This window comes from Thunnus thynnus, chromosome 23, assembly GCF_963924715.1.
Source record: "Thunnus thynnus chromosome 23, fThuThy2.1, whole genome shotgun sequence".
NCBI classification, from domain to species: Eukaryota; Metazoa; Chordata; class Actinopteri; order Scombriformes; family Scombridae; genus Thunnus; species Thunnus thynnus.
Genome location: NC_089539.1, coordinates 23,341,543 through 23,361,912, shown reverse-complemented (window position 1 = coordinate 23,361,912; position 20,370 = coordinate 23,341,543). Strand labels below are relative to the sequence as shown.

General features: G+C 37.8%; 1 protein-coding gene across 5 annotated transcripts; it reads right to left on the bottom strand.

The window, feature by feature from the left end:
- Positions 1-997: 997 nt before the first annotated feature.
- Positions 998-19,287, bottom strand: LOC137175487 (uncharacterized). Of its 5 annotated transcripts, none has more exons than XM_067581118.1 (4): positions 19,199-19,287; positions 18,503-18,794; positions 5,854-5,982; positions 998-3,764 (listed from the first exon to the last, which is right to left on the bottom strand). In XM_067581118.1, exons 2-4 carry the CDS (start codon positions 18,780-18,782, stop codon positions 1,906-1,908), a joined length of 2,268 nt encoding a protein of 755 aa, XP_067437219.1. In that variant the 5' UTR covers positions 18,783-18,794; positions 19,199-19,287; the 3' UTR covers positions 998-1,905. The 5 variants fall into 5 exon arrangements, with proteins under 5 accessions (XP_067437219.1, XP_067437220.1, XP_067437222.1 ...); XM_067581119.1 differs by having other exon boundaries at positions 18,503-18,791; positions 19,199-19,286; XM_067581121.1 differs by lacking the exon at positions 5,854-5,982 and having other exon boundaries at positions 998-3,797.
- Between the last annotated feature and the right edge of the window lie 1,083 nt (positions 19,288-20,370).

Sequence of the window (20,370 nt, the reverse complement as noted above, 5' to 3'; positions counted from 1 at the left end):
GGAACCGGATTTTTGTCATTAGCCTTGTACACGTCTCCATTCCTCAACCATAAAGTCCAGTAACCATTCTGAGGACTGAGTGTGATTTTTGTCTCCTGCTGATGGACTCTTTGACCACTCCTAAATCCCAGTCAGTCTTCCCTTTAACCTGAACCTCAAAGTAAAGTCTGCCTGAAGAGAAACTCTGCTTTCCTAAGACATGAACAGAAGAAGAAAATCTCTCAGGGTTGCCTGGTAGTTACTCCCTCACAGGATGAGATTGGGATGTGCTGTATCAGGATCCAGAGTTACATCCTCCAAAACCCACTTTGATTTGTATCTCCTCCCACATAATGCTACCAAGATGATTTGTATGTCAACTTGTGCGCAATTATAATAATAAAGGGCACAAAGCTCATTATGATGACGGAAATTGACTAAAGCCCAATGTTAGATGCTTTTGTTAGATGATATGTTTGACTTCCACAAATCAATTCATTTTCATGATTATAAAGTAATTCAAAAAATTATGCCAATTAGCATCAGGCCTTACAGCAACACATTTTCCTCATGTTAAATTTTAGAGCAAATTTTGCCTACTCAGTTTTGAGTTTAAGAGCAAATGACCAATTCAGTTATATATTTTTTAAATAATTTCAAAAAATTTAGCAAATTTATGAAGTAAATGATCAATCTGTAAACATTTTATTTTTAAAGCAAATCAGTGATATTGTTATCAACTCTTAAAGTTCAGAGAAAATTACCGTTTCAACAGACAACTCGCCAAACATGTCTTACTATGTAATTTTTTAAATTTAATATATTTATTAGACAACATTAGTGTTGTGTCAATCCCAGAAGTTTAGATATATATAATAGAATACCACAAATTCTTTTGTTCATAATGCACTGAATGTTAAATGTCAATTCACTTTTTATTTCTGTATTTGTTTATTAGTTTCATTTAATTACTTATGTTTAAATAACGAACACATGGCAGAATGAGATTCATCCCAAATTCACTCCAACATTTCTTTTATTTACAGAAAATACCAAAATAATAAAAAATGATAACACACTTTACGTCACCAAGATTTTTCAGGATTTTTGCATCCCATTTGTGAGAACAATAATACATTTTCAATGTATTGATGCTTGTACACAACTGTTTCTAAATTTGATTACACTACATGATTTTATAATATGAGATTGCAATAGAAAAAATAAGCCACATAAGGAAAAGTTCAAACTTGTAAAACAAAAATGTAACCTGTGTTGTTTTTAACATTACTGATTTAAAAAACAATTAACAACAACAATTTATCAACAATTAATCAACCCATCAATCAATAAACTTTTTCATGTAATAGCATTTGAAGGCCACGCTAGAAAAGTATAAAAGATAAGACAAAGAAAAATTACAGGCTAAAAATAATCTTCAATAAGTTTGAGTGTTGCAGCTTCCAGTTTTGTCTTGATTCATTGTTTGTTCTGTTAATGAGTCAGAGTTGACAAAGTACTGTGTTGCAATCATAATAGTAGTCATAAAATACATCAGGAATGGAAAAAAAAATGAAATAACAAAATTAATCAAAATTTCAAATACAGTAAATAGTATTCATCACCACAAATCCTGTTTTAAAGGACTTACACACCCATGGTGCATTACAAGAGGTGTTTTCTCCTTCACTGTTGCCTGGTTTAACTCTTCTTAGGGCTATATTGGTGTGAACAAACTGCATGTTTGACATCTCCTTCAATCTCCTGTTGCACATGTCAAAGTAGTTTTCTTGCACAGAAAGACACTTATATTTAAATTCAGTCTTTGTTATCAAAATTGTTTATTATACTCCACAGACCCTCTTTCATTTCAACAGTCTGCATGAATGTTTATAGCATCGTTTGATAAGAAAAAGTACGATTAATCTAATCTGTGTGATTGACAGGAGAGATGACCAAGGGGGTGGAGTTTCTACCATCGTCATTAGTACAGGGACTTAAGTATGGAACAAGCTTCTCAGTGAAGGAACAGTCAGTAAAGGCGTAGAGAAGATCCGCAGCATCTACGTCATAAAAACAAACAAGACCCTCCTCATAATTCACAAACACCCCCACCTTCTGAGGGTGTCTCTTCAGAGAGAGACAGACTGATTGGTTATCAATAGCCTCATACTCATCTCCATTCCTCAACCATAAAGTCCAGTAGCCGTTGTCAGGGCACAGTGTGATTTGTCCCTTCCTGCCGATCGACTCTTTGGCCACTCCTAAAGTCCAGGCAGTCTTCCCTTTGACCTGAACCTCAAAGTAAAATTTTCCTGAGGAAAAACTCTGCTTTCCTAAGACATTAACACGACTGTTAAACCTCTCAGGGTTGTCTTGTAATTTCTTCCTCACATCTCCATGATGTACTTGTTTCCCATCGTCAGACAGGATAAGATTGGGATGTGCTGTATCAGAATCAAGAGTCACCTCTACTGCAAACTGCTGGACACTCTCCAGTTCAGCCTTCTTTCTTTCATATTGTTCTTTCTGTTCCCCAACATCAAATGTCTTGAGGTTCAGTGGGTGATTGGCAGGAGAGATAATCAGAGGTGCAGAGTTTGTACCACCGTCTCTAGTACAGGGACTGAAGAATGGGTAGAGTTTCTCAGTGAAGGAACAGTCAGTAAAGGCATAGAGAAGATCTGCAGCATCTACATCATAAAAGCAAACAAGACCCTCCTCATAATCTACAAACACCCCCACCTTCTGAGGAGGCTGATTCAAAGAGAGACTGGCCCAATCATCATCATTAGCAACATACTCATCTTCATTCCTCAACATTATAGTCCAATAGCCATTCTCGGGGGTTGTTGTAATATGTCCTTTCCTCTTGATTGACTCTTTGGCCACTCCCAAATACCAGGAAGTTTTCCCTTTAACCTGAACCTGAAAGTAAAATCTACCTGAAGAGAAATGCTGCTCTCCTAAGATATTAACACATTTAATAAATCTCTTAGGGTTGTCTTGGAGTTCCTTATACACGTCACTACAACGTACTTGTTTTCTATCATCAGACAGGATGAGAGCAGGATGTGCTGTATCAGGATCCAGAGTCACCTCTACTGCAAACTGCTGGACACTCTCTAGTACGGCCTTCTTTCTTTCATAGTGTTCATTCTGATCACCAGATTCATGCCTCTTGAGGTTCAGCGTATGATTAACAGGAGAGATAATCAGAGGTGCAGAGTTTGTACCACCCTTATTAGTACAGGGGCTAAAGAAAGGGTAGAGTTTCTCAGTGAAGGAGCAGCCAGAAAAGCAGTAGAGAAGAGCTGCAGCATCTACATCATAAAAACAAACCAGACCCCCCTCATAATCCACAAACACTCCCACCTTCTGAGGAGGCTGATTCACAGAGAGACCTTCTGGATCATCATCATTAGCTTCGTACTCACCCCCATTTGTTAACATTATAGTCCAGTAGCCATTCTTGGGTCTTGTTGTAATATCTCCTTTCCTCTTGATTGACTCTTTGGCCACTCCTAAATACCAGGCAGTTTTCCCTTTAACCTGAACCTCGTAGTAAAATCTTCCAGTGGAGATACTCTGCTGCCCTAAGACATTAACACATCTGTAAAACCTCTCAGGGTTGCTTGGTAGTTTCTTCCTTACATCTCCGTGATGTACTTGTTTCCCATCATTAGACAGGATAAGATTAGGATGAGCTGTGTTGTGATCCAGAGTCACCTCTACTGCAAACTGTTGGACCCACTTTAGCTTTGGCTTCTTTCTGGTATCTTCTTCTTTCTGAGCACCAGAATAACGTGGCCTGACATCTAAAATAAGGCAGAGCACACACGGTCAGTTTTGCAAAACAGCTGTTATAATGTTATGTGTTAACATGTGCAACATGTTGAATGTTTACCATTCAATTTTATATTTTCTCTAAAGTAACTCAAGTTTACTGTAGGGTTATAGTTATAACTCTTGTAACAGTTTACAATTTACTTAATTGAAAAGCAGGACTGTTTCTTTTCCCAAATCAATTTCAGGAAGAAGGTGGTGCTCAAATGATAAAAAAGCAGGATAAACACCTCAGGGGGAAGGCATATGCCAAACAGCTGTTTGGAGTAATCATTTTTCTTGGAGGGGTCTTACAGAGATCTTTACCTGTGGACTATGAAGTTCCACTGGAATGAGAATCCATATGAAGTGGTTCCATTTAGGGATGCACGATATTAATCGGCACGTCATCGGTATCGGCTGATAAAAGCTCTTAATTGAAATATCGGCATCGGCCATTTCTGCCAATTATGAGAGGCCGATTTGTTGCCATCTCCGCCACCTATCTGTGCTTTCCTCCATGGACTGTTTCACCCTGACGGTCCCGGCGCTTCCTCCACAGGCTCCACTTCAATCAAGCTGCCCATCAGACCCGCTGCTTCTTCCCACTTTAACTTGAATAACAGACTGGGGCTTGGTGCTCTGGTTGGATCCACATGGAGAGCCGGGACTAACGTTAGCTCAGAGGCTAGCGGAGCGTTAGCCACAGCATTACTGGAGTGAAGCACAGCCAGCTAGCCTCTGCTAGCCTCCCAGCTAATATTAGCCCCGGTTCTGCATGTGGATCCAACCAGAGCACCAAGCCCCGGTTTGTTATTCAAGTTAAAGTTGGAAGAAGCAGCAGCTCTGACGGGCAGCTTGAGTGAAGTGGAGCCTGCGGAGGAAGCACCGGGACCATCAGGGAGAAACAGTCCATCGAGTAGCTGCTAAGTTCGGCTGCACAGATAGGAAACACCTTGACTGACAGGATGTACCACTCTGTTTGGAAAAAAAAATCTTTTTGGTTTATAATGGTGATTGGCAACCAGGGTATTAGGTGCATTACCGCCACCTTCTGCTCCGGAGTGTGGACCAGAGATACAGTGAGTTGGAAATATCGGCATATCGGATATCGGCAAAAAATCAAATATCGTGTATCCCTAGTTTCATTGGATTTGTGTGTTTTATAGACTCGACTTAAAAAGCTGTCAGTTGATCAACACCTGATTATAAAATTGATCAGATTTATATGGAAAACTGACAGAGTGATTCTGTATACCATTAAAGAATTGACAAAGAGAATTGCATCCTTATTGTGGTGGCAGAGTTTAATGTCCCTGTATTCAAGGGGTTATGTTAGTGGGGGGCAATAGGTCCTGGTAGAGTTTCCAAGGACTAGACCAAGTGTGACTAAAATATCCTTATTGACTGGCCAATAAGTGAAAGAGCAACTGTGTGTTGAAAAGGAAAACCGGGACCCTCTTCTAGCGCAAGCCCTGAGAGGGACCTGGAGGCCACACCAGCACCTATCTGGCTCAGTCAAACTTGACCCAAAAAACATGCTGGTTAATTGGGGTTTGTTGCATTGCTAGTCGGATCGTGGATGCAGATAAAGGCCGTAGCGTTCAGCCCCCAGACTTTCTCATTCACTTATAAAAAGTTAAATTATCTCTTCTGGGTCTGGGGTTTTCCCAGTGAGTGAGGTATCTTGGGGTCTTGTTTCCCAGTAAGGGTAAGAAGGAGTGAGACTAACAGGTGACTGGTTGCAGAGCGCAACAATGATGTGGTAGGTAAAACAAGGGAACAGAGTTGTTTTTTCATGTTGTGAGCCAGTTAACCAAATTTATTTTAGCTTGTGAATCATTAAAGAGATATTCTTTGTCCTGCCACTTTTTCTTTTTGATGAAGGTGGTACCATAAAGAATGACAAATCAATCTGAGACATTATTTTTATTATTATTTTGTTTTTGTGAACACATTACTTTTAATTGAATGCTGTAACTCATAACTTATGTAATAATTTATGAAATGCATGTGACACTGCTTTTCAGATTCCTTCCGCTAACTTACCTTTGGATCCGGAGTGGAAGTTTGGTAAATGCTGCACCAGATTATTCTTGCTGATCATTTCTAAATTTCTAAACTTCTCCAGAGCTTCAGGATCCTGATATTTCTGTCCCATTGGATCCACTGGCGGGTCTAAAACAAGGTAGAGCACACACGGTCAGTTTTGCAAAACGGCGGTTACAAATATATTTGTTAACACATGCAACATGTTGCATATTTATAATTCAATTTTATATTTTCTATAAAGCAACTTAAAAGGTTACTTTAGGGTTATAATTACAACTCTTGTAACAGTTTACAATTTACTTAATTGAATGCAGGACTGTTCCTCTTTCTTAAGCAATTTCAAGAAGATTCCTTCCGCTAACTTACCTTTGGATCCGGGGTGGAAGTTTTGTAAACTCTGCACCAGATCCTTCCTGTTGATCTTTTCTAAAACCTTCATGGTCAGCTGCAGAGCTCCATGATCCTGATGATTCTGTACCATTAGATCCACTGTGTCCCACGTTCCTGCTTTCTCCAGCTGAGCCTCTGGGATGCCTTTAAAGCCCTCCAGGATGTCATCCTGCTTCAGGAACCACTTGAACTTCTTAAACTGATCCTCTATTAAGTCGTCCAGAGTATTCAAGAGCTTCTCGTTAAGTTTTACCATTATGGCCTCCTGCTGAAAATAAGAGACATTTTAAATAGGAAGGACATGTATTCAGTTCTCATCTCATGACACTTTACCAGCATGACTTTTGTACATGTGCATTTTAAATGTAAAACATCTACTGCTTGAACAAACAGGTCACACAACTTTGGTTATTTTCATAGTTTCAGTCTTTCACCACTGAAAACTCACGACAATCCACATTATCACATGAATTCCAGCTGAATACATTTACATCCTCTGTGAGGAAGCAAACAACAAACTTTTTGAAGCCACGTTCCAAGTGTGAGGCTTTTGGTGTCTGTATTTCATATCACATGAGTATATCTCATTTTTATTGTTGCACTTTCGGTGGGCAGTATCATGTTTTTATGAAGTGCTGCCCTCTGCTGGTATTACAGCACATTTAAGGATAAACTTTTATATTTTTACCTCACATACCTCTACAGGAGTTCATGAATGGTCAGCTGATAACGTTGGACGCTGAGAGGAGCTGTTTGGCCTGCGAAAACCTGAAGGCAAAATAATAATGATGAGATACTACACTTCACCATTGTCATTCCTGATGCTTAGACTGGGAGGTCAGAGGTCAGCTGCTGATCATGAGCCAACAAGCATACAGTGTCTTCCTCAAGGACAACTCAGAAGGAAAGATGCTTGTCAACATTATGATCTGAGGAACCACTGAACCTCCTGTATCACCTACTAGTGCTGCTGCAGTTGTTGGTGATAAACACTCATGGACAAAAATATAAACATATATATCGAGGCCACGTTTTACTACATCAAGCACTCAAAATGTATTGTGTGCATACGAGATACAATTCATTCCCACATTTTGGTTAATTCATGTGCACAAGATAAATGTATATACAGAGAGCCAGCACAACAGACCAGCCTTTCTCCCTGAACCATCCAGTGCAGTGCACCTGCTTCAACTATTGACTGTGGCTGCCCACTGCTCCTAAATAGTCAGGATGGGTATATAATATAACAGTATAATAGGATGGGTAAGGATAAGATGCAGAGTATAAATTCCTGGTATATAAAATTATTTAAGTAATTCGGTGTGTTGGCTCTCACTTATCTTGTGCGCACGCAGTAGCATTTCAAGTGTTTGATGCAGTAAAATGTGGCCTCGATATATAAATTGTTTTCTCTCTATGGCCCTTCCGGGGCTCCGTACACAAAGGCATTTTAAAGTGTTTTACACAATGTATTGAAGCAGAGCATTATGACTGCCTCCTGCCTCCAACTGTGGCTACAGCTCACAGGAAGTATTTTTTTGGCCAGAATCGCTTTTTGACTCCACTCGAGAGGATTTATCCAATTTCACGCTGCTCACTCTGGAGACACAAAACTTTTTTTCTTTTTCTTTTTTTTTTTTGCAGTAGGACTCTCCAACACACTATGATGTGTAAAATCGCTGTAGTTCTCCTTTAACCTCCATGATATCTACATTAACCTTCTATCAATTAAGGCAGAAACATTAATTAAAATAGGCCTACTCATCTTACATGTCACAAACCTTGTTCTATGTTTTTGAACCTACAGCACTCGTTAGTGAAGTTTACTCTACTTGGTCTACATGTGAATATTGTCAGCAAAAAGCAAAGACATAAATAAAACCCCATAAGTTTTCAATAACAGTAATCATGAAAATATCACACAGTCAACAGCTCATAATATAATTTAACTGGAACTACAGTCATTTAATGGGGCTTTGAACCACTGTTTAAAAACTTTCATTACTTAACAGCTCTCTACTAAAACACACTTTGCATGCTGCACATTTGATGTGTTTGGTTTGGGTGCAAAGATAACAGCTGGGTATGGAGGGCCTGAATGAGAATCACATTTACAGAGAACCAACACCACTCATTTCATAGCCAGGTCACTCAGGGATCAATCAGACACCAAAAAAAATTGACAGGAACATAATGAAAGCAAATAGAAGAAAATGTGGGAAAATGTTCCACTAGTACAAAGCATGAGCAGATATCAGTGTGGGAGAAGAGTCAAACTATAGGAGTGTTATACACTGCAAAATAAAAGAGAGAATTACAAATATGTAGTACCTATAGATTAAGAACAAAATGCTGCGTATGGTTTTTTCATTCATTGTGATTAAAGTTTCTTTGATGTGTTTCAAACTGGTTAAACTGGGTATAGTGCTAGCTCTGACTCGTGTGCCCAATTCAACAGTAACATGAGAGAAACTATGGCTTCATCAGTAATGATCTGAAGACAAACCTTTTTGTATACAGCTAGAAACCAGCCGTTAATGTGAAAACATTTCTAACGCCTCTTTACTTGGAAGTTTTGCTTTTGTATCATGACTTATTACTGAGAACTGTTTAAAACTCACACAATATTACAGTATTGCAAGTTTTATAGACTGGGTTGATTTAACACTGCTGGTTCCTGGACAGAGACAACTGAAAAAAGTAATCTTCCCAAAATATATATAAAAAAACAACTTCAGTGAAAGAGATGAGGCAGAGACATGGAGAACTAAGTGTTCACCTTAAAGACCACCAGTTACTAGACTTGTAATATCAAACTGTAAATACTTTAGCACAGAAAAATATGTTAAATGATTTTTTTAAAAACAAAACAAAAACTCACCCAGAAGAATTCAGAGCAGAGTCATTAAAATGTAGAAAGATTAGAAAAAAAATGTTATTATTCAAACACCAGAGTTGCCAAATTAAGGTTATGATACTCAGTCAGAGAGAGGTTAATATACTGTCTTGATCTCAATTCCCTCTATTGACCTCGATTCCCTAAGAGTGTAATACTTTGTTAATGAATGACTTTGTACTTGGGCAAATTCCATGTAACAATACCCAACTGTCCTGATAGTGAAAACAGGCAGACGTGTACCTGTGAGGTTGTGGTGTTGACTGAAGGAAAACCAGTGATCTGAAATTTTGATTTTAAGTGTAAAACTAAAGAATGTGAAAAAATAAAAATTAGCTTATGTCATAATCACCATTTAGTTGAATTGTGACTCATCCAGACATAGCGCCTTCATGACGTATATATTGAATGGGTTTTTGTCACAAATACGTACTAAAGCTTAAGATGTTGAAAAAACAGATTTTACAATCTGCAGCATGAATCAGTTCAGTTTTAATTTCTGGGTCACTTTTGAGTTAATTCAGCAACCACGGTGCTTCAATGATGAAGCGCTTTGCATTCATCTGATTCATGCCTCTGACTGGCTTCTCATTGCAATGGTGGCCGAAGCTCATGGGTATTGTAGTATTCATAGCCGTCTGCCAAAACCACAGACAAAACATGATTTCTCAGAAAGTTGAACTAATTGAAAGTGGTGGTCAGAATATAAACCTATAGGGTCGTTACATCATCCATGAGAATCCTATGTTTCTACATTCATTAATATTCAGGATATCATTTAAAATAAATGTTGAAATGGTTTAGGTGCTGTAGAGGAAAAATGATCATTTAGTGAATAACCTTTGTATTAAGTGTGACTCTCTGTGTTATACTGTTTTGTAGAAAGCATGACTGGCTCCATTTCCACTGAACTTTACTCAAATCCCTGATACTATAAATGAACTGTCTTTCTTAATACAATGCCTGATCTGTTTACCACATTTATGTGCTAAATGATGTAAGGTTGTAATATAGCCTAGCCTGCACATTAACCTTTTTTTATCAGTCTGAGACAAGAGTGTGCCTTCATTTGGGAAATGCTGTGGTTAATCATTGATGTCCATCCCTTAATTGAATGTAACTATTGACTCTTTGTTCTTATGCATATAAAAGCCCTGGTGAGGATGCACTCGGGATCGATTCCTCGACAGTCGCTGACTGTCACTTTGTTGGTTTCGGTCCTTTTGTGCAAAAGCTAAATAAATATACAAAGACAAATTTCTTTTTGTTAGTCTCCCTTATTCAGTCAACTTCCACCACAGGTACAAAGTTAACACTTGTGTGGAGGGCCTGAATATGAATCACATTAACAGAGGAACAACATCACTCATTTCATAGCCAGGTCACTCAGGGATCAATCAGCCACCAAGAAGATTGACAGGAACATAATGTAAGCAAGTGAAAGAAAACTTGGAAAAATGTTCCACTAATACAAAACATGAGCAGATATCAGTGTGAGGGAGAAGAAACAAGCTATAGGAGTGTTACACACTCTGCAAAATAAAAGGAAGAATTACAAATATGTATAGACCCATAAATTAAGAACAAAATGCTGTTTAAGTTTTTTTTATTCATTGATATTAAAGTTTATTTTATGTGTACTCTTTCAAACTGGTTAAACTGGATATAGTGCTAGCTCTGACAATTCAACAGTAACATGAGAGAAACTATGGCTTTATCAGTAATGATCTGAAGACAAACCCTGCTGTACACAACTAGAAACCAGCAGCTGATGTGTAAAACATTTCTAACGATTCTTCACTTTCATTTTTGTTTTTGTATCATGACTTATTACTGAGAACTGTTCAAAACTCACACAATATTACAGTATTGCACGTTTTGTAGACTTGGTTGATTTAACACTGCTGGTTCCTGGACAGAGACAACTGAAAAAAGTAATCTTCCCAAAATACAGAAAAAAACCAACTTCACTGACAGAGATGAGGCAGAGACATGGAGGACTAAGTGTTCACCCTAAAGACCACCAGTTACTAGACATGTAATATCAAACTGTAAATACTTTAGCACAGAAAAATATGTTATCTGATTTGTTTAAAAACAAAACAAAAACTCACCCAGACGAATTCAGCACAGAGTCCTTAAAATGTAGAAAGATTAGCAAAACATTGTTATTATTCAAACACCAAAAGTGGCCATATTATAGTTTTTTCAGATTGCTGAGGCACCATCTTTGTGACTATTGTTGCAAAACTCTACACACTAACCACAAAACCTTACACCAAACCAATTAAACATTACAAATCTTTTGCAATACCAAAGAAGTCTTGCAAACCTCTTCAAACTCTTTTAAGAATTTGTGTTTTTTCATCAATATTGTTCACACAAACCATCATTTGAATAAGCACTTGAAGCACCAACATAACTAACACATAACACATATTCTCACTTATACTCAATACTACCCTTTTTAAGTTCAAATAAACAAATTCAGTTTAATAATGGAGGAAATCACTCTTTATATTAGTTTTCATATTCTAAAATAATAATTATTATAATATAACACCAATATAAGAATTCATTAAATGTTGATCTACTGAGGGAAGCAACTATTTTCTATATTGAGATGTATTCTGTATGTTTAATGCTTTGTTAATGAATGACTTTGTACTCGGGCAAATGCCATGTAACAATACCTTGTAAATCAGTGTTTATGACTTTATCGTTTTTTTTACTACCACTACATGATCCAGTCTGTGCTCTCCTGATAGCGAAAACAGGCAGACGTGTACCTGTGAGGTTGTGGTGTTGACTGAAGGAAAACCAGTGATCTGACATTTTGATTTTAAGTGTAAAACTAAAGAATGTGAGAAAATAAAACATTAGCTCATGTCGTAATTACCAATCACTTGACTTGTGACTCATCCAGACATAGCGCATTCATGACCTATATATTGAATGGGTTTTTGTCACAAATACGTACTTCATCCGGGGTTTTTACTGCAGTTTGCGACACACAGACTCTTGCCTGTTTACCCTTGCGCAGGCAAAATGACACATACTAGAGCAGGAAGGCAGACAGAGGAAAGAGAATGGAGTGGAGAGCTGTTCAGGGTGGGCTGAAAAACAGAACACACCTTCTCCAAGACGGGGACGGAAAAGTTTGGTTATTATCCTGACTGATGGTTATGACTCGGTGTGATGCACCAAAAACACTCAGCAGTGTAGTAAACGTCATGGGACAACCTTGGTACTGGATGTGCATGTAACTATACATTTATATTATCAGTCAGATCAATATCACTTATAAATATCAGGCAGCAGCTCACTCATGATTTTCACCTTGCTGGTTTACTTTACTGTGGAGATCTTGTGATTCCCACCGGAATAGAGGGAAACCCTGAAAACCCCTCTGCATGTAAACAGGAATATTAGTAGAATATTCATTTTCATTAGCCATGTAAACAGCTTAATAGGAATACTGTCTTTCTCCCTTCTAGGCTTCACATCGCTCTAGGTTTTCAGTTTGTTTTGACATTTTTTTCTGCATTCAACAGTAAACACATTTCTCACTCATCCATACATTCCATTCATTACTGATGCAGTTACTCATCACACCTCATGCCTTTTGTAAATATTTATGTTGTTTTATTTCCAATAAAACATATAATTTGCACTTTAGCCTGACAAGTCTCCCCTCTTTGAGGTGACTCTAGAGAATGTGGCAAGCGGCAAAGCAATGCAACACACATCTACAGTCTAACTCCATCCCATTAAAGAGAAAGTGGCACCATCTAGTGGTCCAACCTGGTACTACAAACAAACCACAGTACATTTTCTGACTGTTAGGAAAATAGGCTTTTCCACTGCAGAAACTTACCTACCAGTAACTGAACTTGTACCCATTGTCCCTTTGGAGACAAGTTTCTGGAATTAAATTTTGTCTCCCCTCAGGACTGGTACTAAATCACATTCCAGGTACTCGCTACATAACAAACATTTTTCACATTTTGCTGATGTTGATATTATCTGTACTTTTTGTAGAAAAGAAAATAACTCTTTCAATACTTTTTCAATTGTGACCTTACAGACAAATTTTGGTCAATTTAGTTGAGTCATTTTCAACATAAACATAATTTCAAACTTTCTATTAAAGATGTTAGAACATATTTTAAATGTAAACACCTTAAGATGAATTTTCTTGTAAATGTAATGGTTATCATGGGAACAGTTTTTATTCACAAATGTCTTTTTTCCCCAAAAAGATAACCAATTTTTCCTTCATGATTTTGTACACTTTTACAAAACTCTCTAAAATTTCCTCAAAACAAAAAGAGTGTATGCACAATTAATTACTATAATTACATTTTTGAAAACATTTATAACTTAATCCTCTTTTACTTTATTTTATTTTAATGTGTTATTTTATTCTTCCTCTTATTATCAAGGTCCTTTCTATTTGTCTTTAACAAACTTGATTGTAATTTAATTTTACATTCATGTCTAACTTAGACTTCTGATCCTTCCCGGTTTGTAAAATACAATGGAAAAGCAACGCAGATCCAACCACCTTAGCCTTTTAAGTTCCATTAGGTTTAGGGTATGGGAGGCTCCAGGTTATGGAGTTTGTTAAGTTCCTGAAGTGAAAAAGCAGGTAAAGTATGTCCCTCATCTTCTTTGTTGTTAGTAAACATTATTTTTGTCAGTCAGATCATTAGCAGACACTAACATTACTATTGTGATGATTCTTAAATTGCCAAATAATTTTTTCAAGATGATGCATCCAATCTAAACAGTGTAAGTGACAGGAGAGATGATGAGAGGGGTGGAGTTTTTACCACCATGATGAACACTGGGACTGAGGAATGGGTAGAGTTTTTCATTGAAGGAACAGTCAGTACAGCAGTGTCTACATCATTAAAGGAGACTGAACCATTTTCATAATCCACAAACATGCCAACTTTCTTTGCTGGCTCACTGGGGTTTGTTGCATTGCCAGTCAGATGGTGGATGAAGGTAAAGGCCTTGGTGTGCAGACCTCAGACCACCTCCCCATTGACTTGAATGAGAAAGTGTATCCAATCTTTTGACTAGTACTGTAAGTCTGCTGGTCTCATTGAACCATGATCTTTTGCAAGTACTGTGGTGATTTCTAAACATATGGTGGTGACATTGAAACACAAAAATCCTGGTGTTTTGATAAACGTTGTATACCATAAAGAATGACAAATCAATCTCTTACATTATTTTTATATTCTTTTTTGTTAACACATTACTATTAATAGAATACTGTAACTCATAACTCACGTAATAATTTATGAAATGCAAGCAGCTTTTCAGATTCCTTCCCCTAACTTACCTTTTGGTCCAGAGTTGGAGTTTTGTAAATGCTGCACCAGATCATTCCTGCTGATCATTTCTAAAACCTTCATTGTTACCTGCAGAGCTTCACGATCCTGATATTTCTGTACCATTAGATCCACTGGGATCCACTGGAAGCTAAAATAGAATAAGACAGATAAAACAGGAGAATAAAAGTTACAGTGCAGTGTACGATATTAACCCTGAAATTTGGTGTAATACAAGGCAGTGACAACATTTAGGGAATTCAGTTTTAACAGGCAAACATGTCCTGCTTTGTAATTTTTTTATTTAATATATTTGTTATACAAGACTAGTGTTAATGTGTCAATCCGAGAAGTTGAGGCTATTTTTGCTAGAAAAATAATACCATAAATTTAATTTTGAATGACAACCCTCAAACTCTTTATTCGTAATTTGTTCATAATGCACCCAGTGTCTCATTGTTAATAAAGTAACAAGTGGTCAAAGCTGTAATGTAAATTCTTATCAATGATGATAGATTGCTGTTGCAGAAAACACTGAATGTTAAGTTTCAACTCACATTTTGTTTCAGTATTTGTGTTCATGAATTTCATTTAATTACTTACATTTAAATGACAAACACATGGTGGAATGAGATTCCTCCAAAACTGACTCCAACAATTCTTTAATTTACAGAAAGTAAGAAAATAATAAACTTTACATCAACAAATATTTTTCATGATTTTTACATTTCATTTGAGAGAACGGTAATACATTTTTAATGTATTGATACTTGTGCACAACTTGCTAAATTTACATTGGTTTTAGAACATTGCAATAGAAAAAATAACCTAAAAGGTCATGTCAAAATATTAGCAGGTTACTCTGCTTTTTAACATTACTGATGTAAAAAACAAAACAATTAATCAATCCATCAATCAATCGGCTTTTTCATGTAATAGCATTTGAACTCCACATTAGAAAACTATAAAAGATAAAGCAAAGACAAAAGAAAAGATAAAAATCATTTTCAATAAGTTTGAGTGCTTCCTGTTTTGGGTCTTGATTCATTGGTGGTTCTGTTAATGAGTCAGAGTTGATAAAGTAATGCTTTGCAATCGTAATAGTAGTAATAAAATACATCAGAAATGGAAAATAAATGAGACAATAACAAAATTAATCAGAATTTGAAATACAGTAAATAGTGTTCATTACCACAAATTCTATTTTAAAGGACTTACTCACCCATGGTGCACTCCAAGAGGTGTTTTCTCTTCCACTGTTGCCTGGTTTAACTCTTCTTGAGGCTATATTGGTGTGAACAAACTGCATGTTTGACATCTCCTTCAATCTCCTGTTGCACATGTCAAAGTAGTTTTCTTGCACAGAAAGACACTTATGTTTAAATTCAGTCTTTGTTACCAGGATTGTTTATGTTATATGCCACAGACCCCCTTTCATTTCAATAGTCTGTATGAATGTTTATAGCATCTTTTGATGAGAAAAAGTACAATTAATCTAATCTGTGTGATTGACAGGGGAGATGATCAAGGGGGTGGAGTTTCTACCATTGTCATTAGTACAGGGACTTAAGTATGGAACAAGCTTCTCAGTGAAGGAACAGTCAGTAAAGGCGTAGAGAAGATCTGCAGAATCTATGTCATAAAAGCAAACAAGACCCTCCTCATAATCCACAAACACTCCCACCTCCTGAGGGTGTTTCTTCAGATAGAGATCGACTGGATTTTCATCATTAGCCACGTACTCTTCTCCATTCCTCAACCATAAAGTCCAGTAGTCGTTGTCAGTGTTGTCAGAGTTCAGTGTGATTTGTCCCTTCCAGTCGATTGACTCTTTGGCCACTCCTAAAGTCCAGGCAGTCTTCCCTTTGACCTGAACCTCAAAGTAAAATTTTCCTGAGGAAAAACTCTGCTTTCCTAATACATTAACACAACTGTTAAACCTCTCAGGGTTCTCTGGTAATTCCTTCCTCACATCTCCATGACGTACTTGTTTCCCATCGTCAGACAGGATGAGATTGGGATGTGCTGTATCAGGATCCAGAGTTACCTCCACTGCAAACTGCTGGATGCTCTTCAGATTGGCCTTCTTTCTTTCATATTCTTCTTACTGCTTACCAGAGTCATGTGTCTTGAGGTTCAGTGGGTGATTGACAGGAGAGATGATCAGAGGAGCAGAATTTCCACCACTGTCTTTAGTACAGGGACTGAAGAATGGGTAGAGTTTCTCAGTGAAGGAACAGTCAGTAAAGGTGTAGAGAAGATCTGCAGCATCTACATCATAAAAGCAAACAAGACCCGCCTCATAATTTACAAACACCCCCACCTTCTCAGGGTGTGTCTTCAGGGAGAGACTGACTGAAGGTTCATCATTAGCCAGGTACTCATCTCCATTCCTCAAACATAAAGTCCAGTAGCCGTTGTCAAGGCTCAGTGTAATTTGTCCCTTCCGGTTGATCGACTCTTTGGCCACTCCTAAAGTCCAGGCAGTCTTCCCTTTGACCTGAACCTCAAAGTAAAATCTTCCTGATGAGAAACCCTGCTTTCCTAAGATATTAACACAATTATTGAATCTCTTAGGGCTGTCTGGGAGTTTCTTCAATATTTCACTACAATGTACTTGTTTTCTATCATCAGACAGGATGAGAGCAGGATGTGCTGTATCAGGATCCAGAGTCACCTCTACTGCAAACTGCTGGACACTCTCTAGTGCAGCCTTCTTTCTTTCATAGTTTTCATTCTGATCACCAGATTCATGCCTCTTGAGGTTCAGCGTATGATTAACAGGAGAGATAATCAGAGGTGCAGAGTTTGTACCACCCTTATTAGTACAGGGACTAAAGAAAGGGTAGAGTTTCTCAGTGAAGGTGCAACCAGAAAAGCAGTAGAGAAGAGCTGCTGCATCTACATCATAAAAACAAACCAGACCCTCCTCATAATCCACAAACACTCCCACCTTCTGAGGAGGCTGATTCAAAGAGAGACAGACCGGATGATTATAATCATTAGCTTCATACTCATCTTCATTCCTCAACCTTATACTCCAGTAGCCATTCTCGGGTCTTGGTGTAATATCTCCTTTCCTCTTGATTGACCCTTTGGCCACTCCCAAATACCAAGCAGTTTTCCCTTCAACCTGAACCTCATAGTAAAATCTACCAATGGAGATACTCTGCTGCCCTAAGACATTAAAACATCTGTAAAACCTCTCTGAGTTGTTTGGTAGTTTCTTCCGCACATCTCCGTGATGTACTTGTTTCCCATCATCAGACAGGATAAGATTAGGATGTGCTGTATCAGGATCCAGAGTCACCTCCACTGCAAACTGCTGGACCCACTTTAGCTTTGGTATCTTCTTTCTGGTATCTTCTTCTTTCTGAGCACAAAAAAATTGTATCTTGAGGTCTAAAACAAGGTAGAGCACACATGGTTAGTTTTGCAAAACAGCTGTTATAATGTTATATGTTAACATGTGCAACATGTTACATGTGGTAACACATAATCTGTGTCCAAAAATTTTGACTGGTACCTTTGGTCTGCTGGTGTCAGACCACTAGATGTTTAGAAATTGATTTCTAAACATCTAGTGGCATGGTTCCACCAGTGACAGGGACACTTCTGGGTCTGGAGTTTCCCCAGTGAGGAGGTGCAAGTATCTTGGGGTCTTGTTTCCCAGTAAGGGTAAGATGGAGAGAGACTAACAGATGACTGATTGCAGCGAGCAACAAGGATGTGGCAGGTAAAAAAAGGGGAATGGAGTGGTAGTTTTTTCGTGTTGTGAGCCAGTTAACCAAATTTATTTTAGCTTGTGAATCATTAAAGAAATATTATTTGTCCTGCTTCTTTTTCTTTTTGATGAAGGTGGTACCATAAAGAATGACAAATCAATCTCTAACATTATTATTATTATTTTTTGTTAACACATTACTTTTAATAGAATACTGTAACTCATAACTCATGTAATAGTTTATGAAATGTATGTGACACTGCTTTTCAGATTCCTTCCCCTAATTACCTTTTGGTCCTGAGTGGAAGTTTTGTAAACGCTGCACCAGGTCATTCCTGTGGATCTTTTCTAAAACCTTGATGGTTACCTGCAGAGCTCCACGACCTGGATATTTCTGTACCATTAGATCCACTGTGTCCTGCCTTTCTGCTTTCTCCAGCTGAGCAACCGGGATGCCTTCAGAGCCCTCCAGGATGTCATCCTGCTTCAGGAACCACTTGAAAGCCTTGAACTCATCTTTATTTAATTCCTGAAGAGTTTTCCAGAGCTTCTCTATAAGTTTTGCCATTATGGCCTCCTGCTAAAAATAAGAGATTTTATTAAATAGGAAGGACATTTATTCAGTTCTCATCTCATGACACTTTACCAGTATGACTTTTGTACATGTGCATGTTAAATGTAAATCATCTACTGCTTGAACAAACAGATCACACCACTTTGGTTATTTTCATAGTTTCATTCAAACATTATCACATGAATTCCAGCTGAATACATTTTCATCCTCAGTGAGTAAGAAAATAATTAACTTTCTGCAGCCACGTTCAAAGTGTGAGGCTTTTGGTGTCTGTATTTCATATCAAATGAGTATATCTCATTTTTATTGTTGCACTATCGATGGACAGTGTCATGTTTTTATGAAGTGCTGCCCTCTGCTGGTATTACAGCACATTTAAGGATAAACTTTTCTATTTTTACCTCACATACCTCTACAGGAGTTCATGAATGTTCAGCTGATAACGTTGGACGCTGAGAGGAGCTGTTTGTCCTGCGAAAACCTGAAGGGAAAATAATAATGATGAGATACTAAACTTCACTATTGTCATTCGCACAAAAAGCGTTATGAGGCGCGTCAAACTGTCTCGACGCCCCAATTCCGACTTTGCTTCGATTTTGGAGCGTCAAATGCGGACCCAGCGACCAAAGCTGTTTTTCTCTGCAGCCGAAAAAGAGAGAGCTAGTGCAAGATACGAGAGAGAGAGAGAAGGAGGGCGCTCTCCCGGTGGTCGTGCCGGGAGAGCGAGCGGGAGTGACATCAAAGTTTCACTTTCATTTCCCTCCTCTGCACATTCATTCATCACATCCAACTAAAATGCAGCGGTTGATTCAATTCAAAGAACAAAAGGACAAACCCGTGTTGCTTCTGTGGTGTTGGCATTTCAAATCTGATGCGTTCATTGCGCGATAGGAACATCAATTGGCGCCTCATTTAAGTATACACTGTGGTATTGTTTTAAATAGCCCCAGTTGTGTGGTAATATTAACAGTAGCAGTAAGAATAATACTGGCAGTAATAGCAACAGTTGCAGTGACACTAGTAACACTAACAGCGATATAATAGTAACAGTAATACTAACAGCACAAGTAAACCAGTAATCCTGACTTTGAACTCAGAACACAAGATTCAAGACAAACAAGTCTGTGTCACAGTGTCACACCCAGTAGTGAGAGAACAGGAAGTTCTCTTTGGCTTTAAACAGCTTTTAAACTCTGCCATCTTGACTCAAACATGAAGCACAAAATAGATTTTTTTTAAATTTTGTATTAATTCATGAGTCAAAAGAAAGTTTTACATTCTCTCAACAGCGTGGCAAATGTTGAAAATGTTCTTTGAATCAAACACAAAAATGTCTCCAACAGACGTCTTCTCTCTACAGTCCTCAGGGAGACACTGACTCAGACACTTTGAATATTAATAGTAATGTAGTATTAACACTCACCCTGTCATATATGTCCTGTTTTCCTCCTTTTGCTCTGTTGGCTGTTAAATGAAGTCTGAACTGAATGATTGCATACTTTCACTTCCAGTGTTTCCTCCCTTCAGAGCTGCTCCTCCCTCTACATCTCCTGTACTACAGTACTGTGGATCTGCAGCATCT

Excerpts from the sequence above, each read along its gene's own strand:
- LOC137175487 (XM_067581118.1), bottom strand. The coding sequence starts at position 18,782 with ATGGCAAAACTTATAGAGAAGCTCTGGAAAACTCTTCAGGAATTAAAT. Across the intron at positions 5,983-18,502 it reads CTTCCACTCAGGACCAAAAG|ACCCGCCAGTGGATCCAATG; the intron begins GTAATTAGGGGA and ends ACCTTGTTTTAG. Across the intron at positions 3,765-5,853 it reads CTTCCACTCCGGATCCAAAG|AAGAAGATACCAGAAAGAAG; the intron begins GTAAGTTAGCGG and ends GTGCTCAGAAAG.